The 21,146-nt window shown below is 43.7% G+C and overlaps 1 protein-coding gene across 1 annotated transcript in view; it reads right to left on the bottom strand.

Moving 5' to 3' along the window:
* KIF5C (kinesin family member 5C) overlaps positions 1–21,146 on the bottom strand; it is a 166,228-nt gene that overhangs the window by 95,504 nt on the left and 49,578 nt on the right. Inside the window, exons 2-4 of the mRNA XM_045479754.1 lie at positions 16,835–16,925; positions 9,495–9,568; positions 2,155–2,259 (exon numbers count right to left, since the gene is read on the bottom strand). Coding sequence (XP_045335710.1) covers positions 2,155–2,259; positions 9,495–9,568; positions 16,835–16,925 — 270 coding nt within the window. The remainder of the gene's footprint in view (positions 1–2,154; positions 2,260–9,494; positions 9,569–16,834; positions 16,926–21,146) is intronic.

Raw genomic sequence — 21,146 nt, 5'->3', positions numbered from 1 at the left:
CAAAGCAACAGGCTTCTGTATCCTTAGATATAAAGAACCCTGGCAAAGAGGAGAAACCAGCATTAGCCAATAAAGGGAGGAAAAAGATTTAAATTTTTTTTTTCAATGTTTATTTATTTTTGGGACAGAGAGAGACAGAGCATGAATGGGGGAGGGGCAGAGAGAGAGGGAGACACAGAATCGGAAACAGGCTCCAGGCTCTGAGCCATCAGCCCAGAGCCTGACGCGGGGCTCGAACTCACAGACCGCGAGATCGTGACCTGGCTGAAGTCGGACGCTTAACCGACTGCGCCACCCAGGCGCCCCAAAAAGATTTATAAAGTAAAAAGACTTGACAGATCTAATTTATAATGTGGCAAACAGTTGTTGCCTTGTTTTTATATAATTTAGGAAAGGCACATAGCAGAAATAAGTAAGGTGGAAGTTTAACATAATGGAAAGGTGTTGTACTTGGGATTGGTTAGATCAAGAGTCTAATAACCTGATCTGTAACTGCTGCCAATAACCTGATATGTAACTATGGCCAGCCAGTGCTGTCTTTAAACTTCAGTTTCTTCATCTCTAAAATGATGGGCCTAGGGGTGCCTGGGTGGCTCCGTCGGTTAAGCGTCCGACTTCAGCTCAGGTCATGACCTCGCGGTCTGTGAGTTCAAGCCCTGCGTCAGGCTCTGTGCTGACAGCTCAGAGCCCGGAGCCTGTTTCAGATTCTGTGTTTCCCTCTCTCTCTGACCCTCCCCCGTTCATGCTCTGTCTCTCTCTGTCTCAAAAATAAATAAACGTTAAAAAAATTTTTTTAAATGATGGGCCTAGTGCACTAACCCAGCCTTAAAGAATGGTCAGCCTCTTGGCTCATGTCCTCAGCACCAAGTCTTCTTAGAACTGCCTGTGTCTCTTCCTCACCCCCTGTCCACACCGTCCCCAGTTGCCATGGCAGGAACTCAGCCAGCCATGTGTATCCTGGACAACACTAATCAGAGCTGGGGGCAAGCCCTGCTGTAGGCTAGGCCAAGGAGCCCACTCCCTGGGGAATTAGGAATCGGGAATAAGGGATGTGGAACAGGAGCTACCATGGTCCTTCTCCCCTTACCCATGCACCCCCTGAACAAAGATAAAGCAAGCAGACAGAAATGCAGGGACTGTAACAGGGACAGAGTTTCTTTCGGGGGTGATGAAAATGTTCTGGAATTAGTGATCATAATTGTGTAATTTTTGAAATATAGTAAAAACCATTAAATTGTACACTTAAAAAATGAATTTTATGGTGCATGAAATGTATCTCAAGCTTTTTAATTTAAAAAAAAATTTTAAAGGAAAAGCAGGGTCTGGATTCTTACTTTTCTACAACCCCCAAGCCACATGCCTTCACATTTTGTACCTTATAACAGTTTTCTCTAGTTGCTTAAACAAGTGGCGTTCAATCTCTTGCAAACAAAGGAGCTCCAATGAATATACCCCTAATACTCAATGTTACGAATTAACAGCTATAGTTAAGAGATTAAAAATCTCTTTCAATTCAAATTTAAGTCAGAGCAGAGGTTCTGGTTTAAAAACAAAAACAAACAAACAAACAAAAAAAAACAGGAAGGATAATACCCTTCCCTAATACTTGTCAAAGTGTGCTTCCCAAAACACTATTCTATCATACCCCAAAAGGAGAAAAATATGTCCACCGTCAAATACGCAGGAAAATGTAATATACTACATGTCCCCTTTGTAGAATTATACTGCATAACAGCATGTTTAACTTGTGATGAATTTAACATTTTTCAACAAAACATTTTTCCAGCTTATTTGGCCACATAAACCTTTTCCCTGGTAACCCACCTATTAATATGAGGGACCTGGAACATACTTTGGGAAATGCTGTCCTCACCCAATCATAGACACATTCTAGTCACATCTCTAGAAATCTACAGAGTAAGTATAGAATTCAAACAACCATCAAGATGATTCCATCCTAAAAAAGGCTTTTACTCTATCTCAATTATTTCCTCAGTATTAACTGAACCATTAAATAACTATGGCTTTGCCTATGATGGCACGTCATCTAAAATACATAAAAATCATCTTTTATGTACACAGAAAAAGAAGAAAGCTAAGAAACATGATTTGGGGCTCAGTTTCTTCTCCTTGGACTTAATCAAGGGCACTTACCTTGATATGAAACTCCAGGTTTTCATCCATGGAATAGATGTGGTCAAAGATGTCGTGCGCGATCCTTGGGATGATCCCCATGAGTTGAGGGTCATGTAGCTTCCCCTAGTGAGTGAAAAAACACAAGCACAGGCAGCTAAAGAGTGCTGGGAAACCTGTCTGAGAGAAGGGACCATATGTGGATGCACGAACAGAACACCGTGGAAGAGGGAACACCCATACACGTATGTCTGCTCCTTTGGAGGGTCCACCCGACAGGCAAACAGACCGTTAAATTCATGGAAATAGATCAGCATGTTGCTCTTTTTACCAGCAGTGGGGGGCTTGTTCTGTCCCCAAAAATATTCACTCCTGCTGCCGCTCATGGCAGCAAATGGGTGTATGTGGGTAAGGGTGTGGGTAGAAGGGAGGAGGGCAGGAGGGCAGGAAGGCGGGAGGAAGACTGAGATTATAGGGTGACTATCACATCCCAAAGGTGGTTTTTGTTTTGAAATTTTTACAAACTGATCAGAAGGTACAAGTCCAAGTTAATCTGTGTTAATAAAACCACCTTGAGAGCTGATAGTTTCTTTTATGTCATCATTGCTCAAAAATTTCTCACCTTATTCTAGAAAAACCTTCAGTATTGCTTCACAAACCAATCAAGAAAAGCCATTTCATCGATTTCTTAAAAATCCATAATTCCCAGCCTGAATTGTTCAATTAATTTTTGGTTCTTTCCTTTCCTTTTCTTTTCTTCTCTTTTTTTTTTTTGGAGGGGGGGGGGGCTGTTTCTAATACTTAAATCCACTTGTAATATATTCTCTTATTCTTTTACCCCCCTTTTTTCTCTGAGAGAGGTCTAGCTCTCTCTTCCCATGCAGCCAGCACCCCTAGGAACCCTCCTCCAACCCTAAAGCGGGGGTGGGGGGGGGTTGAGGGATATTTTATCTAAGGGGTAATGGGTTAGATGAGTTCTTCTGTGATTTGAACTATTTTACTAAATCCATGTTTAAGATCCAGATTTGCCGCCTCTGAAAACTTTCAAAAAAGATATGCCGTAGTATTTGAAAGCAATTCCTAGGGGCGCCTGGGTGGCGCAGTCGGTTAAGCGTCCGACTTCAGCCAGGTCACGATCTCGCGGTCCGTGAGTTCGAGCCCCGCGTCGGGCTCTGGGCTGATGGCTCAGAGCCTGGAGCCTGTTTCCGATTCTGTGTCTCCCTCTCTCTCTGCCCCTCCCCCGTTCATGCTCTGTCTCTCTCTGTCCCAAAAATAAAAAAAACAGTCCTATTGAAAGCAATTCCTAAAGAAGAGTTCTAGAAGTATTTACAGTGGCAGCCCTAGCAAGGGCTCCCAGAGAGCCTTCCTTACTCCCACGCTCCAAGTTCTATTCTGTTCCATGTTAAACCACCCATCAGTGCACAAACACATAGTCTGCAGGTCTAAAGTAATCGTTGGCAACAGTATTCCCAGAGTTTTTCAGACCTTCAGAAAGTTATAAAACTCTGGGAAAAAAAAACTGGAACTATAAGAAAATCACAAAACCCGTCTTACTCTTCAGTCTCCCAGGGACACCAACAGCCTTCAGCAACACGATGACTCATATCCTTGTTCCAAATCTCCCTGCCACCTGGAAGACCTGCTTTGTTTTCCTCAATCAGATCTTCTTTATCCTTCGGGGATTCACCACATAGCTCCTCTTTGACAGGTTGACTTTCAAGCCAATATTTGAGTTACCAAAAGCAAGAAGTCACATGGACCCTGGCACTAACTCCAGGCCACAAAGCGCTTTACATTGTGAATCCTCCTTTGCACACCTGATCCCTAACCTTCCACTCTCTTGAAAGCAAGAGAAAAGCTGACTTTAGATATATCTGTCCTCTGGCAAAGCTCTCTTACCCGGGAAAATGGGTTCTCTCCTGGAATGCCTTCATCTGCTAAGAATCCTATATCATTTGATATCTTTATATTGCTTTTTGTTTGACTGTACAGTCCCTAAAGGCAAGGTGGCCAGCGCATATGTATTTCTTCCCACTTCTTATGATACTTAGTACGGTGTCTGCATAGAATTATTGTAGAATATAAATTAAACAGTATACATAAAGTGCTTAGGGACAATAAATGTTAGCATTATATTATTCAGTTCATATTAGGTTCTCATTAAGCAGTCGTTGGGGTTTATTTGACCTGAAGAGTCTGAAAATATATTTCTATCCCAGACCATTAACATATATCTTAAGAAAATAGCCCCGAATGACTGAGACACAGAGTTTCTCAAATGTTGGTAATCTTACTTCTCACAGGCCATCATAAACATCAAACACTGGGCCCTGCATGCTCAGGACTATGAAAATTGCTGGCAGAAATGACCCGGACAGTGAAAGGGGTGCCTGGGTGGCTCAGTAGGTTAAGTGTCTGACTCTTGATTTTGGCTCAGTTTATGATCTCATGGTTCACGGGTTCAAGCCCCATGTGGGGCTCAGCTCTGACAGTGTGAAGCCTGCTTGGGATTCTCTCTCCCTTGCTCTCTGCCCCTTCCCCACTCACACTCCCTAGATAAATAAACAAAAACAAACAAACAAATAATTAAGAAATGACACAAGACAGTGAAAACACAGATCTCTCTCCAGTCAAATGTCATGATGCCATTGGGTCAATCCACCTCAGAGAGTCTGAGGAGTGTCCCCCCAGGCTCCCCCAGAACCCTTCAATAATCCATCATAATCCTTTAGCTTCTCCTCAGTGGTTCACAGACAAAGAAGAACGAGTGATAATTCACAAATCATTTATAAATGACTCCAATCTGTTTCTCTAGATACTTTCCCTTTCAAAAGGTTTATCTTCCAATTGATTTCTGGCTCACACAAATATTGACATCCCTTTGTTTGCCTTTGTCAGGGTAAGAGCCAAGGCAGAACCAGGGATGAGTCTGCGACACTCCCTGTTGCTTCCCTGAAGCCCGCACCCAAAAACCACATGAGAGGGAAGGACATGTTAATTTGGAGAAGGCATGATAATACCTCCATTCCCATGGTCACGGAAGTGACACTCAAATCTAGCAAAGGTTTAGGGGCTGGGATGCTTGATCTAGCTCATAAGCCCAGGAGTGGTGACAGCTGAGGCTTTATGTTCAGTACACTGAGCCTGCCAAGACAGTGTGTGTGTGTGTGTGTGTGTGTGTGTGTGTGTGTGTGTGTGTGTGAGAGAGAGAGAGAGAGAGAGAGAGAGAGAGAGAGAGAGATGTAGTGTGTGGGTGTGAGTGGTGTTGAGAGGGTGTTGATGTGTGTGGTGTATGTATATAAGACGGAGGGGTGCTCAATAAAAGTCTTCACTCTTTCTTCAAATAAAATACACAAACACACACACAATAGTCACCTCAGGTGACAAAAGGTGGTAAAAAGCAGAGAGCTATAGAAATTCAGAGAACAGAGAGTCCTTTCCAGCTGTGGTGATATGAGATGGCTTCCCTGAGGGACACCAAATCTTGAGAGATGGAGATCAGGATGGGCAAGAAGCAGAAAGAGGAGATGAGAGGAATGCAACAGAGGCATAGGAACTGAGAAACAATAACCCATTAAGACAGCCATGACAAGTTCAGTTGGCTGGAGGATCAGGGATGGACTTGAGTAGCAAAGGAATGTCCTGCTTCACCATTTTTCTTCTCCCAGAAAACACAAAGAACATTTGTATACTTGTATCCTACATAATCCTCTTCCAAAACTTCTCCCACTTCTGAATGTGGCCTTCTCGGAACATGTGTGAAAGAAGAAACCAGACCCAGGCCACCGGCCGCAGAACAAGACTCCCTTTGTTCTAGCCCCAGTTGCCTTCTCAACCTCTCAAGCAGGATGGTTTCCTGAAACACTTAAGATGGGAAAGCAGGCGGCCCGTCAGCTCACACGAGCACCAATGCACTCGGACAGGCTCATTAAAAATCACTCGGCTGGCTCAGCTCAGCAGTGGGGTGGCCTGCACCATTCCACGGGCTCCCGGTGCCCTTGTGGGCAGAAGGAAAAACAGCGTGTCTCCATCTGTCTAAATCGGTGCTGAAGAGGGACACAAAGCAAGGCACGGGGCCCAGAGAAGCCCTCCCGGGCAACACACACTGAACGAAGGTCCAACCCTCCCTTCCCCTGGATAGCCAGCACCGCCAGCAGCCCTCCCTCACCCCAGCCCTAGAAGCACCGGCTGCACCTGCCCTGGGCCCAGTGCACCGCGGTGCCCTACCAAGCCTGGCATCAGCACTGTCAAGTGTTTCCTATTTTTACTGAAAATCCGCCTTAAATGCTCCATCTTCAGAAGCTAATCTTTCCAATTTTATGTAGGCTTATCTGTTTGTTCTCCTCAATAGAAAGTAATGGAATCACCACTGGATGTCAGACCAAAAATGAGGGGATTAAAATGAAAAACAGCTTTAAAATGTGACAGCTCTGTCCATTCAGGGAGTTAACATCCCCTTCCAAAAGCCTTTGAAAGATCACAATGTATAATTCCGAATACATAAAATCCTTTCAGATGGTGCAAGCCCTGCAGGGTTTTTTTTTTTTTTTTTTTTTTTTTTTTTTAATTTAATTGCATTCCAGGGTCCTGGATTTCTTGGTCTCCCACAGTCTCTATGACTTCGGCTCGGGGCTCCTCCTTTCCTCTGTTTTCCTCTAAAGTATCCCCTACCGTCTTTCCAATCTATAATCACCCTACAGAAAGAACTAAACTAAGTGTCTGTGGGGGCAGGGGGATGCTGGGAAAGGGCTCCCATCTGCCCCACCCCGTCCTCCCATGGACACAAACATGTGATATTCAGAAGTCACAATAAAGAAAAGCAACCCCTTACAATCAACCTGTTAAAACCGACGAGGATGAAAAGGCTACAGAACTTAGGCATCTATGAGAGGAACCCGCACAGAAGCCAGTTCCCTTTAGGGTGCCATGGGTCCCTCTGGGCCCACAGCAGTGCTGCAGGCTCGTAAGGTTCACGCTGTGAGACAGAGGGCTCATTTAACACAACATCTCCGATTTTGGTTTTAAAGAGCTGGCATACCTCTTTGCCATCTCCTCACACCCACCGATTCCCCCTGCACACAACACAAACTAAGATTTTACTCTGGGGACAGGTCTCTCCTTTGATGGTTTACAATTTAAATTTCTGACATTTAGCAAATATCTTGTATTTCCCAAAGATGAATTAATTTGAAAGCCAAAAAGGTCATTCTTTAAAATTTTTTTTTCAACGTTTTATTTATTTTTGGGACAGAGAGAGACACAGCATGAACGGGGGAGGGGCAGAGAGAGAGGGAGACACAGAATCGGAAACAGGCTCCAGGCTCTGAGCCATCAGCCCAGAGCCTGACGCGGGGCTCGAACTCACAGACCGCGAGATCGTGACCTGGCTGAAGTCGGACGCTTAACCGACTGCGCCACCCAGGCGCCCCAAAAAGGTCATTCTTGTAAACATTCCCTATGATTGGGGGGTGGGGGAGGAGTTCTAAATATTGCATTTTTATTGTTGTTTTATATACCATTTGGTAATTTTCCAAAAACCTGGAGACTGATGGATACCATCATGAGATGCTCGCTCTCTCTCTCTCTCTCTCTCTCTCTCTCATGCCTTATGAAGGAGCTATTGTCACAGCTACTGGGAAGGCTGGCAATTAGGAAATCTATAACTGCAACTTTTCTGGTGCCTAGAAGGTCAAGGGTCTGGGGCTCAGCAAGAGAGGCAGGCGAGGGGCTGGCCATGCCCGCGTCTCACTGCAGGAGAACATGAGGTGCAAGAAGACAGGGGGCCAAGGCTCAGGTGTCAGGCGACAGTCCTACTCTGTGCAGAAGCAGTGGCAAATAAACCTGATGCCTCCTTTAATCTCTGCAATCTCTGAACCACTGTCCACTGCAAAATGGGTGAACGTAAGTCAACACCACAGAAACGAGATCCCCCAGAGTCCGATGCATACTTGAAATCGGTGTGAGCAGAACATCAGAGCCTCAAGGCTTTTTGCCTCAGGCCTTTGAAATCTCCTCTTCAATAGGAATGATTCATAAGCTAAACCGATTCTGCAGCGGCTGGCCAGCCAGCCGGCTCACTCAGAGACATTCCCAGGAGGGTACCGTACATGAAAATCCTAAGCTTGAAGGATCAAGGATTCATCTTACCCTGCTGCTTGTAAGCTGAATTCCCCAAACTTCCTCTGCACAGTTTCTTGTAACAACCACTCTTCTACCTCTCCTCACCTGTCAGGGGAGCCTTTTAAAGAATTATCCGCCCTGAAGGGCTTACAGGAGTCCGTGGCAAAAAGCAGGAACAGAAGATGCAAAGGGGGCCAATTTTGTCCGCAGATGTGCCTTGTCTGGAACACAGCCTGGAGCCGCAGACCTCCACCGCCAACAATTTGCACTGGGGTCACACCTTCGAGAGCTCACAGGGGCAGGTGTGTAAGTTAATGACAGAGGATGCTGCACGTACATTCATACTCTCTTGCAGTGTGCAGGGATGGGGCCAGTGTGGACTGGACAGGGCATGAGGGTATCAATTGAACAACTATTTTATGGAACCCCTCCCAGGAGACAGTCGCTGTTTCACACAGTGGAAATGTCAATAAACAGGCAAACAAGACAATGAAGAGCTCTGCTCTAGTGAAGTTTACACGTTATATTAGGTTGAAATTTCATCCAGTGTCATAGAATCTTCATAAGTAATCTCTATACCCCTACACCCCACGTGGGGCTCGAACCCACAACCCCAAGATCAAGAGTCCCACACTCCACTGACTGAGCCAGCCATGTGCCCCAGGATCTTCAGAATTTTCAACCAGATTTAGAAACTTAGAATTATGTGAAATCATCCCATTATAAACACTGCCTGCAATTTTAAAATATGTATAATAATAATAAATTTTTTAAAATGTAAAACACGCTGTATAGTCCAAACAAAAATACACCTGTGGGCTGAATTTGGTCCACAAGCCAACTTCTTTAAGTCTCTGACATACAGTTCTTCTGAGGAGACTCACCTCCCCAGAGTAGCCCCACTCCTTTAAACCCTTAGGGACTTTTGCAACAGACTTTCTCAGTGAGATTAGGACCACAGGCCCTAGGATACTCACACCACTGTTCAGCTTGTTGATGATTCTTTTCTAATAGAATTTACTACTTCCATTTTGAGAGAGCTACCAACAAAGGATTTTTTTAAAATTCTGAACTCCTGAGATTTTATTACTCACCATTATTTTAAAACTCCACGGAGACAAAATAAATTGGTCAAACGTGACCAGCCCCTTAGCCATCTGCCTTGCATAGCCAAGGGGCCACACGCACCTGAATTTGGCCAGCCACACAGAGGCTGCCATCACAGCATGCTGCAATCTTACCTCCATGGTGTGTGTTTTTCCTGATGAAGTCTGTCCATACGCAAAAATCGTCCCGTTATAACCTTCAAGGACATCTGCAAGCAAGAAAAGAAATTAAAATTAACTCATTACTTTGATCATATGCTAGTGTTGGTTCCATATTTTAAAATTACATTTTCCAAATGGCCCATCTCATTTTTCACACAAACGATGTCTTTCAGCTCCATTTGCATTTTAAGTAGAATTGTGAGATAAAACCATAAATGAAGGCCTCCACTGTTCCACAAATAAAAAGAAATATACTCACATTCCTACACTACATATTAATGAAAAAGAAGGCAGACACCCTTTCTCCTAGTAACATCAACATTAAGACAGATTATCGAGCAGTACACTCTCTTTTAGTTGAGAGATACTTGAGTTTTCTTCTCTAAGTTGATCTCCTGAGATCAGTCAGAGGAAGAAAAACATTATCAGGGTCCTGAGTCTCTGGAATGAAGTGTAGAATAGAATTTCTTTGCTAAAGATCTGATTTGGGTCAGTTTAAACACAGGCCCAGGCGAGCTTCTTAGGAAGGTTTCTCAGGAAGGCTGCACGGAGCCCCTTCAGAACCGAGCGAGTCCCGAGCCTGGGAGGACAGGCCCCCCCCACTCTGTAATCCTGGCCACATGGTGACAATCCAATCAGCCCAGAAACCACCGGGGCCCTGACTCAAAGTTCATGCCTCTGTTATTTCAGTGACTGCTAGCAGGCCGGCCCAGGCCCATCAGCATCAGGAATTTCTTTTAATTACACAATGAGCATACTGTGCAAACCTCCACACAGGGCAGGCCAGCCTCCATTTCGCACAGGGACGAGGGGAGGCGTGCAGACAGAGGCTGCTTTGCACTGCAGATTATCTGTGGGAATTCTTTCAAAGCAGCAGAGGTGATTAAAATATATTTCCCTCAACCCTCCCTCATCCACATCAACATCACCAGAAGGGAAATAGTACATAATTAATATCATTGACCCAACATCTCTATGTAAGAGGAGGAAGTCTCATTCCTGAAAGGACAGTGGGGGCAACAAGAGGAACCCCTTAATGAGGTGTCCTTTTTCAGGGCTATGTACAAAATCATCACTCCAGGCCATCAGCTCCATTTATTTCAGGCCCTAGGTAGGTTGGTTATTTTGTGTTTTGGGCCTCTCTTAATTCTATAATGTCAGTTAATGTTTGTTGTTTGGTTAGCTTTTCTAAAAAATTTTTCAATACACATTTTATTGATCCGAGGTTACTGGAGGGTGAACTGAGATCAGAACAGAAAGTGGGATTTTCCTTTAGGAAGCTAAAAAAAAAAGAGAGAGAGAGAGAGAAAGTAAGCAGACTTTTTTTTTTTTAATTCTAGCAGCCCTTAAGAGTTTGTGTCAAGCTATATTGAGAGAGAGAGAGAGAGAGAGAGAGAGAATGTTCACACATATCAAACTTCTAACTTCTGGTAATGGTTTCCTTGGTAACAGGAGAAGCAGAAACTTAAAGACTACAATGTACGGGCTAGAGGTTCAAGCTTCAGTTTTCACAAAAATGTCAACTTGCTCAGAGAAAAGATTCAGGGTGGAAAGCATTTATAGGACCATGAATGTGATGTGCTTTGAGGGGCACAAGAGGTTACCACCCTGCAGCTGGACTTTTAACATTCTATATTCATGGCATAAACAACTCCAGGCCACTGGAATGCCAGCCATAATCACAGCACTAAAGTTTCTGTTTATTAGAAATTAAATATCTGCCACTGAACTGCAAGGGCTTCCTTACCTGAAGCCCCTGTGCGGGAAGCACTCTGGGACCTTCCAGCCCAGGCTGTAGGGCAGGGGTGAGGAGGCCGAAGCCAAGTGTCCAGCTCCCTCTGCTCCTCCTAATAGGCCTGCTGGCCACCCTACAGGTGCATACGCTCGCAGGAGGAGGCTCTGGGCAACATCCACACGGTAAAGAAAGCTCAGTTCAGCCTGAGCCCCACTGACAGAAGAAAGCCCAGCACATGCTTCTGCCTCTGCCAGGAAGCAGTGGGGCCAGGGCACCTGAATTTGGCTCCTCTGGCCGGGGCCCACCCCTCCAACTCCAACCTCCCCAACCAGAAGGTACAATCCTATTAGCTCCCGGTTGGCTGCTGCTCCCCAAAGTCCTGTGGGGTAAAGCCTGGGACATGTAGACGAAACCAAGCACTCATAGAGAGCACCACTTCCTCCAGAGCAGGGAGGTGAGGAGCAACTGAGACCCCACTGGGAGAGTCCTTGACCACTGGTTGTTGCTTTTAAACATGGAGTGTTGGGGCGCCTGGGTGGCGCAGTCGGTTAGGCGTCCGACTTCAGCCAGGTCACGATCTCGCGGTCCGTGAGTTCGAGCCCCGCGTCGGGCTCTGGGCTGATGGCTCAGAGCCTGGAGCCTGTTTCCGATTCTGTGTCTCCCTCTCTCTCTGCCCATCCCCCATTCATGCTCTGTCTCTCTCTGTCCCAAAAATAAATAAACGTTGAAAAAAAAATAAATAAATAAATAAAAAAAATAAACATGGAGTGCAATTACTGTTGTTATTATTATTTTAAGTAAAATGGAGCACATAAAACCCCATCAAAACAAACTCTGCTTGACCTTGAAAGTACTATATACGATCACGTTAAAATTAATTCATTGTTGGAGAACTATCTCTAGTGTTCAAGGATGAACAGACCTGATGTCCTCTATCAACGCAATTGTGAATTAAATTTTAAAATTTTAAAAGAAACTTTAAAAGAAAAGGAAAAGCTCTTCGAATGCAGTGTTCCCTATTTTCTTCCAAATGCCAAGTCTAGGGGGTCAGTTTGTTGACTTAGGCAGGAGGGGAGAGGAGAGGAGAGGCAGAAGGGGAAGGAGAGGAGAGGCAGGAGGGGAAGTGACAGTGCATCTGGATGAACCCGCCAAGGAAAGCAGAATGGGAGAGCAGGTCTGTGCTCAGCACCACGCTGAGCCACGCAACCACCCCCACCCGACCCGAGCAGAAACAGCCCACAAAAAGGCACTTTCATCACGTTGAATGACAGTTCCTGGGCCCGAGGAAAGCATTTGTTTCAGAGCCTCTCTCATAACAGAATGACTATTTCTGTGCACCAGCCGCAGAGCCAGGAATCAGTTCAGCCAGACAGAACCTTGCTTTGTGACAGGCTCTGGCGTGATGTGATCTCAGCTCACACCACAAAGCCAGCGGCACCCACAAGCACACAACACATCCATCCGGCAGCGAAGCAAATCCAAAGAGAGATTCCACTGCAGGTGGGAAGAGCCTTCTCACCTCCAGAGAGGAGGTAGGAGAGGAGTGGGATCCTTGAAAATACTTCTTGCCTCTTTTGCCGTAGACTTCAGAAGCCAGTTTTCCGCCCCAAGTTTTTGCTAGTTCTGAGTCCAGACCTTGCTAGAACAGAAGAGTCTGTTCCACTACTGGGTAAGAGTTTGGGGAAGATGTAACCATGTAAGTTGCTGAGAAGGCTGTCATGGCCTCCTACCAGCTCCCCATGTGAAATGGTGGCCTGTCAGTGGCCAGGGTCTCTGGCAATATTGGCTGACAGGTAGGTCATCACTGCCTCCAAATCCTAAGGCTCCCGCTGACCAGTCAAGCTACTCAGGTAGGTCGCACGCCCAGAGCACATAGAGGCAGCCCTGCTAAACACTACTGGCAAACCATAACGCTGGGCCCAGCCGGTCTGAAGGGAAGGGCACCGTTACATCTTCAGAATGGAAATGCATGTCACTGTTGGAAGACAGGCAGGGCCAACCCGAGGCTCTGGAACCACAATCTCTATTCCTTCCCCCTCTCCCTCCTCCCCTCCCCCCCTTCTCCCATACCCATTTCTAATCCTGTCCTTCTGCAGTGCTTGGTTAATAGTCCATATGGCCTGATACAAAAGTAACAATTCATAAATTGCTATTAAATGCTCATTATGAGCTCACCAGAAAAGTAGGGACAGGATAGTGTAGAAAAATCCAAGGAAGTCAGACAAGCTCAGGCTTAAGTTCCAGCCCCGCCACCCCCTAACTGACCTGGCCAAGTTATTTGACCTCAACCTCCTCTTTAGTACAACAGGAATAATAATGCTCACACTTCATAAAATTGTTGAGGTTTAAAATACAATAACATATGCAAAGTACATACAGCGTGCCTGACAGATAAAAGTAGCCAAAGAAATCTATTTCTTCTTAAGAGCCACGCATAATAATAATATAGATCTTATAATATCCTGAGCTTAAAACTCTTCAATGAGTCCACATTGCCTGAAGGATAAAGCCCATCCATTTCTACCAAACTCTAATCCAGCCTAACTTTTTAAGTACCATCCCCCAGGTACCCTGCAATACTAAGTTGCCCAAACATGCCATATAATTTCTCTTTATGCTTTTCCTATTCCTTCTGCTTGTACACCTCTGCTATATTCTACAGTCTTCAGGACACAACCTTTCCAAGAAGCCTTCCTTAACTCTCCAATCCTTATCCCCACTCACCAAAGTCAGTCTCAAGTGACTTTCTTCTGTGCTCCCACAGCATTTTGCACACAGCCATCTTAAAGCACGTACTACCCATGGGTATGATGACTATGAATGCACCTGTCTCTTTCCCTATACTTAAAGCTTCTCACAGACAGTCTTATATATCTTGGTGACTCTAGTCCCTAGCAGTGGTTATACCACATGGTAAATACTTGATATCCTTGCATGAAGGAATGAGTAAAAGAAATAATTCAATGAATGAAGCTAAAGAAACTAGGTCTAGCAAACAAGAAACCACCTTCTCTAGCCCTGGACAGTCTACATTTAGTTAATTTGAAAGGCAATTGCCCAGAATGACTTCTGTAGACTGGGACATAGTTACCCGTACTTTGATAATAGCATCCAGTAACCATGGTTTTTAATTCCTAGGGTCCACAGAAACCTTCCTATTCACCATGTTGGTAATCACAAATCCTATAGGCTCTTCTGGAAGAAACAGAGGAGAATCCTACATACTGTTTCAGACAACATTTTGATTAACAGACACCAGACAAAGATGGGGGTGTGGGAGATACCAGAATTCTACAATCAAATGTTTGAAATATGTTTTTAAAAAACTAGTGAAGTTGAAGGGAATCAAAAACCCAAGAGAGAATAAAGCCATCCAGTTAAAAGGAGTCTTCCTGATCTCAAAAACATTAAGGGTTCAGAGACACTTGAAAGGAAAGCTCATGGGTCTACTACATTATCATGAATCATGGGGACTGTGGTGACCTTCAGAAGTTATCTGATTGAATTCCTGGCTTCTAGAAAAAGAGGCCCCTACAATACCACCTTCCTTTCCTGATTTCAATAGGCTTTGTCAAGGCAAAAAAGACCTCAGTTGTACCTAGTAACCATTCCATGGAGTTCTTTCTCATATATCTTTGTTTTACCTTGATGATGAGGAAACAACATGGCCACTTCCCCTCACACTAGTTTCACTGGATATTTTAAAAAGTTAAATCAGGTCTTCATCATCCCCTAATAACTTCCTTTCAAAGGAGAGTAAGGCACTCTTAGCTGTTACAAAATGAGTATGCTCACATCATATTTGTAGTGCCTGAAGAATATCTGTTTATCATATCATGTCAGAGCCTAATTTTACCTAAATGGTTTTCTTTGTGGCTCACCATATACTGGGCCTCAAGTTATCCAATTAGGTCACGTCTTCATGAGAACTTTCTAAGGATTGCCTATTTCTGACATTTCATACCATAAAAAAACCCAAACACTGAAAGAGACTCAACTTCTCTAGTAATGAAGAATGAAAGATGATGATTATTATTTTGTTAATCACAGGACTTTTTAAAGATGGAATGCATCCATCTCTAATCAGAACATCAACTCAGAGATGCGTTTAAATTGACCTCATGCTTAGCACAGCATACGATAAATACTAGTTGGTTCTGATAATGAAAGGGGAGAGAAAAGGAAGTTATGGCTCACATGTGATTAATTTTACTTCTACAAAAATAAGTAAGAGTCTGATAATGGAGAGGAAGGAGGACAGAGTAGGAGCAAACTAGAGCTACACACTCCAGAGAAAGAGAGAAAACAGTTTTAGACAGGAAGATGAAAAACAATAGAAGCAGAGAGAAAACAAAAATTACCATCAGATACAGCCCTACAGTAGTAATTCAAGAAGAGCCTAAATTCAGGCACGTTTTTTTTTCTCTTCTGTTTTCTATAATGATCTTACTGTGAAGACCTTCAAAATTAATTGATGTCTTCAACAAGAATGTGAATAACCATACACCTCAGCGAGGAACATACTGACTGACTCTCCCACGCAGGTGCCCAGGGTCAGAACCAATCTAACAGATGTACCCAGGGCTGGCTTGCATGAATTTCAGACAGGTTAGTCAGCTCAGCTTCCAAAAACAAGCACATCTTGCATGACAAGGTGCTTTTTGAATTTTGATTTTGCTTTTTACTCTTTAAATCTAGAGCTACCTATAAAGGTGGCAACATCAGCACATTTGGAAGCACAGCTGCCATAGCATTCAGACTAGAAGGTAAAGATTTAAAGATCAAAAGCAGAGAAGCAGGAGATGCCCCTCAGCTCTGTCCAGATGGCGAACTCTCCCAAGGCAAGCTCCAGCCCGCCCGATGTGAAAGGGCAAGGTAGAGCAATGTGTAAATTGGTTCGTCTCCCTGCTGTTAAATCCTTCAGGGCCAAGGCCAGTCCCAGAGAAAAGGGCTGATCTCTAAGACAAATTTAGGCTTCAGGCTATCTATTTGGAGGAACAAATGTTGGTATCTGGGTGGAAAAGTTGAAAGTGGGTTAGACCAAAGTATATTTAAGGAATGCTGAGTAGCAAAAACAGCTCAATAACCAACAAGGTAATGTGATTTTATGATGCTGTAGAGAACTCCTTGATGCCCAAGAATTTTCCATGTTTAAGGCTTCTCCCTGAAGACACAGATGCACAAAATAATTCAGCCAAAAATATACAAATGGAGCATCAGAAATATCTATTTTTGTCTCCTTCAAAGCAGAAAGGAGGACTTATACCTACAGCAGTACTTTAAAACCTTTACAGAAATAGTGCGACCATAGCTTTTAAGCTTCTAGGTAGCAGAATAACTCTGCCAAAAAGGTGGCAAAAGAAATAAAGACATTTCCTTGGCAAGGAGATATGGAGAGGTTAAAGAACTTGCCTGACATCATAGCAAATCAGGACCAGAGCTCGGGCTATAATTCAGTGTTTCCAATTAGTAGGCCTCTGCTTATAGTCAAGGCACATTGATTCCTAGGCTGCAAATATGACTTAATGTTTTCAATTACTCTGAAAGGCCCAGGAGGAAATAAAGAAATAGCACTTACCTTTGACAATTTGCTTTGCACACGCATTGTAAACCTGCTCTTGGGTCGTGCTGGGAGGCAGCACTCTGTCGAAGACATATGGCTTCCCTTGCTAAAAAAGAAAGACGAAAGGAAAGGGCACACATTAGAAGTTTAGGAATAAAAAGCACTAATAGCAGTTAGACCACAGGCACTAAATCACAAACCCTATCCTTGAAGGCAGTTCCGTACGAGACTATGGAATTATTACAGTGTGAACCACACATACAATGTGTGTATGTGTAATGCATGTTGAGAATTCGAGAAAGAAAAAAGGTGTGTGGTTTTTTTTTAACTTGAAACACTTTTTCTGATGAAAAGCAGGTTGATACTTCATTCATTCATCTGAACAAATATTTACCTATTGAGAGCTTCTTCTGAACCAGGACTAGACTAGAGTCTACCCAAATCAGAAAACAGTCCTGCCTGTAAAGCGCTCAATCAAGGGTGGCAGATAGCTGATAAACAAGAAAGCAAACACCTGGGAAACCACAAAATGCCTAGGTACAAAATAATGAGACAGAGGGGACAAGAGAGAGAGCAAAGCAGATCTTCCTGAAGAAATGCCAGTTAAGTGGATCTTTAAAGGATCAGAAAGATTGAGGCATGTGAAGAGCCATGGAACAACATACCAGACAGAGCACAGGGTGGAGCAGGCAGGAAGGGGCCTGGAGTGTTCGAGGCACTGGAGCGTGGTACAAAAGGAGAGGAGAACGGAAATCAGGAGCCAGTCCATGCAGGGGACTGTTTGCCAAGGTAATGGGCTTGGCTTGTATTCAATGGGAAGATGACATGATCAGATTTAAGAAGCTGCTCTTAATAGCAAGTTATTATTGCTTTGCATCCAAAGAATTCTAGTGTTTTCTTCGTATGTATAAGTGATGCCTTAACTGGGTAGAGCCTTTCTAGTCACAGGGCACCCTTCTGTACAGTACATCAAATGATTTCCCCAGGTGCAGGTTTTTGGGGTCTGGTCTGAGACGACGCGGCACACTACTCAAGGAGGTAACTGTCAGAAGGAAAGGAAAGAAGTTCTGCCCTGAGACTGAACGAGCCCTGACCCCGGACCACTCAACGTTCACCAGGGAGTCACTGGGCACTCACGTGCCAGTGACTGAGGAGTGGGGAAGCTAGTGGCTGGGAAGACACAGCCTCCTCCTGGGAGCCACCATCACCGCCCATGCAAGGGGTGGCCCTCCCCCTGCCCTTTCCCACAGCATGATCTACCCATGTAGATCTTCATGTCCCACGTGGTGGAAGGGAGGGCAGGAGAAGGGAAGGAGGGAGGGGAGCTCAGAGTCTCCTTCACTCCCACCCTGTACCTCCTACATGTGGCTTGGACACCAGGAACCTTTACCCCAGGACAGTCCAGTGCCTCAAAAAGATAACTGCTCATGAGGGACTCAAGGACAAGGCTTGTTACATCCTGTAACCTTCACACAAAAGTTTACACCTGCCAGCTGGCTTAGCATCGTACTCTTTTACAACCATGGGTAGTACTACACATAGGTAAGGTCCTATGCTTCAGGCGTTATGCTTGAGCTTTTAGTCTTTGAAACTGGAATTGAGTCAACCAGGTAAATGAGCTACTTCCTGTTTGGTCTTAGAAGAAATGGAGAATTTTGAGATGCCATAAAATATTGTAGAGGTTTTTTTTTTTTTTTAAGTTTATTTATTTTTGAGAGAGCACAAGCAGGAGAGGGTCAGAGAGAGAGGAACAGAAGATCTGAAGCGGGCTCTGCACTGACAGCAGTGGAGCCTGACGTGGGGCTTCCACTCATGAACTGCGAAATCATAACCCAAGCCAACGCTGGATGCCCAACCAACTGTGCCAACTGTGCCCAAAATATTGTTTTATACAAGCAACAGAGCCAGTCATTTTGTTAAAATTATGGAAAGGGGTTATTTTCTGATGTTTCGTTCCTAGCCAAGTCTCATTCCTTAAGTGAACCAAGTATTTGGTTTGGAAAACCAAGAGAATATTCCTCCTTGGTGAACAATTGCCAACTATCAGTCCACTACATTCTTCTTAGCTTTATCTATTCATAAAATTAACTAAATGTCAGTAAGGTAAAAGGTTAGAACAAACACTCATAGAGTTTGCCTAAGTATTTGTCACCAACTAAAACTTCTTAAAAGAAACTGTAGCTTTGCTTATATTTCAAACAAATCCACTATTACTCCAAACTTGATGAGAATCACCAATATAAACCATCTTGTTTCCAGAACGATCAGCTTTGGGTTTTGGAGAAAATGCACCTACTGCAGCTGGAAAAATGACCTATTTTTATATAAATGGTACAAAAAAAAGGACTCCCCAACTTTGCCCTTCAATTTAAAATGTTTGTTGGAGTGCATTATACATTCACTTTAAGAGAGGTAGAAAGCAAGAAATTGCCACTCCTCATTTAAATAATATCATTTATCAGATGACAAACAGATAATACAACAATTTTCCATAAGCTGAAGTTAACTCCCAAACAGAAACTGCCTTCAAGAGAAGATAAAATTTAGAAAATGATTTGTTTTGAGACTTCTCATAAGGACTAGAATATAAAGAAGTTAAAAACAGAAGTATTTTTGTCTTTTCATACACTGAGTTGGCTATGCAGGCTTTTATTTTAAGTGAACCTTAGAGTCTTGAAATTAAAATATAGAATTAAAATTTAGTTACTGATTATTTTCAAAGAACTGATTTGTGGCATAGCCATGCGAGCTGTATATACAACTGCCATTAAACAACAACAACAAACAAATTATGCTTTGCTGCATTGGCAATGGTATGAAAATCTCACAACCCCTGATGGAGACTTCAGCAAAGCCCCATCTCCCACAGCCCCTAGGAGACAAGAGTCTCCTTGTTTCTGATCCCACTGTTGCTGAGGGTTTCTGTGGACAGATGTTGGGCCCACCCTGCTCTAGCTGTCACTAAATGTTTTAGTTCAGCTACAGAGTACATTTTTCAATTAACATTTTAATAGGAGTGTTAAGTGCTAGCACTTGAAACTGAATGATGAGGGCACCAAGTACTCCTGGAGACGCTTTCCTTTCCGGGCACCTATTCACAGGAGGTTCTCCCATCTCTCTGGCTACTCTCTGCCAGTGTCCCTTGTTTGTGTCTCTTCCAGACTTCTAAATGATGGTGTATCCTGGACTCAGCTCTCAGCAACCTCTCTGTCTGCATTCTTGACTTTCACATGATCTAAATGAACACTTCAGCTTTCAAATCTCATGTAAGCTCCAAATTCATATATTCAGTCACCCGCTAGACATTTAAACCACTTAGATTCCATTAGCCACTTCAAACTTAACTGACCAAAAATGAAATCGAGCCTTCCATATCTGAGGAAAAGACCAAATTCATCAGGTACATCCCATAGATTCCATATCCCAAATATATCCCAAAGTCTATCTATCATCTTATCATCTATGCCCCACAACCTTAGCCCAAACCACCATGGTTTCTCATCAGGACAACAGCTATAGTCTCCTCACTGGTCTCCCTGACTCCATTCTTGCTCCCAATGATCCAATTTCCATTTAGCTGAGTGAGCTTTCTAGAACTATAAATCAGCTGATATCAAATCCTCCCTTAAAAATGCTTCTGTTAGACTAGACCTTCTTCACACTGCATTCTCCTCCATCTCACAATAGTGTAGCCCACTGGAATTCTTTATTCCTCAGCTTAGTCCTCAGCATATTCCATGGCTCAGAGCCTTTGCTCTTCACTTCCTTTCCCTTCGAACCTTGTCACTGCAGACCTTCATTGGGCTCACCAGAGATCTTCATTTGACAGTCTCTTTATCACCCTTCAGGTATCAACTCCAATTTCTCCTCCTTCGAGGGCTACTACACACAGCAGCCCCACCCCCACCCTGGCATCACTTTCTATCACATTACCTTATTTGGTTTGCTCCATGGCAATTAGTATGTAACCTATTCTCAACCAATCAAAGGGATCATTACAATTAAAGCATTTAAGTGGCTAAGACAGAAGCCATATAAATCCCAAGAGTTCACCGCATGTAGGCAAACCTGCTGCAATTTATGAAAGGAGTCTGGGTGGGAAACACACGCACTCCATATACATTACAACTGAAAATGAAATAATCCAGCTTTGCCATGAAAGCCTCCACGTAGAGCAGCTAATTGCATAGGAGCAATCTAACTAAATAACTTACAGGGATCACATGCAAAAAATAACAGCAGATGGTTCTTATATTTTTATAGTTCAAATTAAAAAACAACAACAACAATCAAACCACTTCCTATCAAGTTGTTGAGAGCAAAGTGT

This window comes from Leopardus geoffroyi, chromosome C1 (genome assembly GCF_018350155.1).
Source record: "Leopardus geoffroyi isolate Oge1 chromosome C1, O.geoffroyi_Oge1_pat1.0, whole genome shotgun sequence".
NCBI lineage: Eukaryota > Metazoa > Chordata > Mammalia > Carnivora > Felidae > Leopardus > Leopardus geoffroyi.
Note: the sequence above shows the minus strand (reverse complement) of the source record. Positions and strands in the feature narration are given on the sequence as shown.